Source organism: Myotis davidii, unplaced genomic scaffold (assembly GCF_000327345.1).
Source record: "Myotis davidii unplaced genomic scaffold, ASM32734v1 scaffold1335, whole genome shotgun sequence".
NCBI lineage: Eukaryota > Metazoa > Chordata > Mammalia > Chiroptera > Vespertilionidae > Myotis > Myotis davidii.
Genome location: NW_006290669.1, coordinates 402,064 through 405,733, shown reverse-complemented (window position 1 = coordinate 405,733; position 3,670 = coordinate 402,064). Strand labels below are relative to the sequence as shown.

At 48.5% G+C, this 3,670-nt stretch overlaps 1 protein-coding gene across 1 annotated transcript in view; it reads right to left on the bottom strand.

Annotated features, from left to right (window-relative positions):
- The window catches only part of ABCA4 (ATP binding cassette subfamily A member 4), a 121,655-nt gene that overhangs the window by 19,134 nt on the left and 98,851 nt on the right, over nucleotides 1-3,670 (bottom strand). Inside the window, 4 exon segments of the mRNA XM_015563861.1 lie at nucleotides 1,090-1,267; nucleotides 2,859-3,028; nucleotides 3,288-3,362; nucleotides 3,487-3,592. Of these exon segments, the coding sequence (XP_015419347.1) occupies nucleotides 1,090-1,267; nucleotides 2,859-3,028; nucleotides 3,288-3,362; nucleotides 3,487-3,592 (529 nt within the window).

The following is a 3,670-nucleotide window of genomic DNA, read 5'->3' as shown; positions in this document are numbered from 1 at the left end:
ATTCAAAAAGACAGCCGCGTCCTCAGGTGCCAGCCCCTTTCCGCGCGCGCGCGAGCCCCTTACCTCTGCGCTTCTCTTCTGCAGCTTCTCTTGCTCTCAGTGTGCCTTTCCTTCCTTCTAGTTGTAGAATTTACAGTCAGCCAGGCTTCCTGTGGTTCTGGATGATGTCCGTATTGTTTTTCTGAGGTATTAATCAATTGTTGTGAGCGGCATTAATTTCCCGGTGTTTATCTCTGCCGCCATCTTAGTTTCTCTCCATCTCTACTATATTATAACTAGTATTTGCTGCCAATTAACGTTGACCCTGTGGTCTGTCACGAAGCCCCCCATGCTGACCCCTCCCTGCCTCCTCCAATACTGGGGTGAGCAGGGTGCTAGTCTGCTGTTGATTTGCTAAAAAACTTTTCTTCATTTTCCCTAACTGGGTGCCTAAACTGATATAGTGAAGGTCTGGCTGCTTTGGGAAATCGAAATAAGGCCAATGGATAGGATGTCGGGTTTAGCAAACAAAAATATAGGATGCCTAGTTAAATTTGAATTTCAGGAAAACAACAAATACATTTTTTTAGTGTAACTATGTCTCACGCGATATTTTGGGGTGAAACATACTTACCCTAAAAATTAATTGTTTATCTGAAATTCAAATATAACTGGGTGTCCTATATTTATCTGGTGACTCTGCCACAGGAGGAATTCCATCCTTACCCCTTTGGGGTGGGGCAGGATTTGAGAAGAGGATGCAGGGTGAAGGTCTGCTTGGTATTACCTCTACAGCCAGACATTCTCAGGAAGGCCAGCCTCACTGGGGGCAGTAATTACTGGATGGGTCAGAAGGCCCCTTGAGGCAGGGCATGCAGAGCGCCCACTCAGCAGTTGTTAAGCTGAGCCCTACATTCATCCCTAGCTTGCCGCTCCTACTTCTGTGCCTTTCTTAGAAGATGTCAGCAGACAGCAGACACACAAGGCCCTTGGCACAGCATCCCGGCAGCGGGAGAGCCCCACCCTACTGCGCCCCTCAGTCGGAGCAGACACAAGCGCCCACCCCTCAGGCCAATGGAGGCGAGAGAGGCACCGTGACCTGACACTTACGATGTCCCAGAGGAAGTTGGTCAGCCAGTAAGTGGTGGGGCTCACTCCACTGACAAACTGGAGGTGCTTGGCTTTGTTCACTCTCTCCTGGATCAAGTAAAGGACAAAGCTGGCTGGGACGAAGGACATGGCGAAAATGACGCAGATAGCAACCACAGCATCCACAGCGGCGGTCAGCCTGCAGCAGGACAAGAGACCCCGGGAGAGAGAGGTGAAGGAGGAGGAGCAGCTGCCAGAGAAAAAACAAAGTCAGGCCCTGGGGAGGCTCAGCCAGTCCTAGAGAACAGCCTCCAAAACCCCTTCCCAGCCTGACGAGTGTCATTTCATTCAATTATCTTAAACGAAGTCAAGGTTAAGTGGATATTTGAGGGTTTTCTGTTCTATGTTGATGTTGAATATTGTTCCATTTTTATATGAAAGTCTAGATAAACTTTCAAAGTATTTACTGATAGTTATAGAAATGGATTTTTATATTGTCATGTATCACAATGCTCTTATCAGTTCTATAGCTTCTCTTGAATTTTCTAGTAGACAGTCATACGGTCTGTGAAATTTATTCCTTTTGTTAAAGGAGGCAAATTATCCTGTGAGAACATGAAACACATCATAGCATGGAGAAATGCTCATAACAGAAGTTCAAGGGAGCAGGGAGCAGGCCGATTATACAGGGTGGGGCTCTAGTCATCCTTTCCTGGGCCAGGAGGAAGGCATCTGGCCAAGAGGGCAAGTGTGGGCTGAAATCCGACCTGAACTTCACATGCAAGCCATGACCCTTTGCATGGAACAGTGCCCACTGAGAGAAAGGAGCACATTAACTAATTCCCACAAAGCACCGTCTGTGCCAGTCAGCATCCTTATAAAACTGGAAATAGCATGATCCACACACATAGTAAAAGTAGAGCAAATGACTGAAAGGGAAACGTGCAAAGACATTTAGAGGAAATACCCTAACCTGTGTAGGGTTACAGATAATAAGTTCTTAAGACTCTACTCTTTAAGCTTTACTTAATGAACATATACTATTTTATAATCACAAAGACTCCTATTTCATATTTCATATTCAAGAGACTTGGCAAGGCGGAGTGAGAATAAATACAAGGCAGGTGATTCTTCCTCCATCCAGGGCCTGGAGGGTGTCCAGAGGAAGGTCCCACGGTTCCAGGGCCAACTTTTAGCCAGTGACCCTGGGCACGTGGAGGGCCCAGTGTTGAGGGCTCTCAGGGTGTCCTGGGGTAGGAAAATGAGGACCCTACCGCTTACCACAAACATGCACTCACACAGGCTACAAGCATGCTGCAGATTGCACAAGATTGATGTTTTCATTGCCTGAAGCTGTGCGGGAAGAGCCTAAGCTCGAGGAAGGCAAGGATCTGTCGACATCTCCACAGCCTGGTTGTCTGAGGGAATTTACCAAAATCTGAGCTAATTCCTGTTGGGGAGACGAAAGATTTACTGAACTTTCCCCGTTCCCGGCAGTCATCTCCCATTCTGCAGGGGAGGATATTTGTGTAAGCTCCAGCAGTAACTTCTTACCAAGAGCCCAAAGGGAACGGAACCAAATCTAGGCTTACTTTCCTAGTCAGGACGAGGAGGAAGAATGGCCAGGCAGCCTGGCACACAAGCGCTGAAAGTCTTATGTTCACGTTTGCCTATTGACCAGCCTTGCCCTCCAGCCCCCAGCACCGGATAGTGAAAATCCTCTCGGGTCTCCCAAGAGAGGAGAGGGTGACAAGAAAGTTGTGCAGCTGGGCCTGTGCGGCTGGGCTTACACTGTGATCTCAGAGAGCTGCTCCTTGGTCAGGTTCAGGGGCTGGCTTAGGACGGTGATGCCATACTCCTCGGGGTCCCTGTCCGGGTGCAGGCCGGCTCGTAGGATGGCGTTGTGGGCCACGTTGAGAAAGCTGACCAGGGCGTGCCAGCCCTTGTTGTTGAACCACACCTGGAGGGCGGAGACGGGCTTCCTTAGGCTGTGCTGGCATGACCCCAGTGGCCCTGCGCTAACAACAGCTGTTTAAAGAAAAAAAAACGAGCCGCAGGGAAAGGAATGTGAGGAGGAGGAAGGCTTTGGCAGCTGGAAGACATTCCATGCTAGTTTTCAAGTGGAGACACGGTGGAATTTAATTATTTGGGAAAATAAAAATAAAGTCACCAGCTCATGTGGATTTTTAGCTCTGGGGCAGGTGACCCAGGGCCAATACCTTAATGTTGTCTTCAGTTTCTAGATGTCTAAGGAAAACAGACATTTCTTTAGCGGCCTCTCTGGTGACCGGACCCTAGAAAGCCATAATGAACAAGAAAGAGGTTTTTTATTTTCACTCTTAGTGCTCATGAGATTTTCTGTTTCATAATGACTGGCACGTTGAAAGTCCTACCCAAACCTGCAGCCTGTTTACATACCCCGCTCACATTCATCATCTGGCCAAGGTCACTTAAAAATCCAACAAGTGCCTCCCCAGTGATGGGGAGAGCTGGCAGCTTTCCTCCGATGGAAATTCCTCCGTACCTGACAAGGGAACAAGAAGTCCTCAGATCAGTGCCATGACCCACGTCTGTGGTGCTTCATGCTTGCCAAGCACTCAGT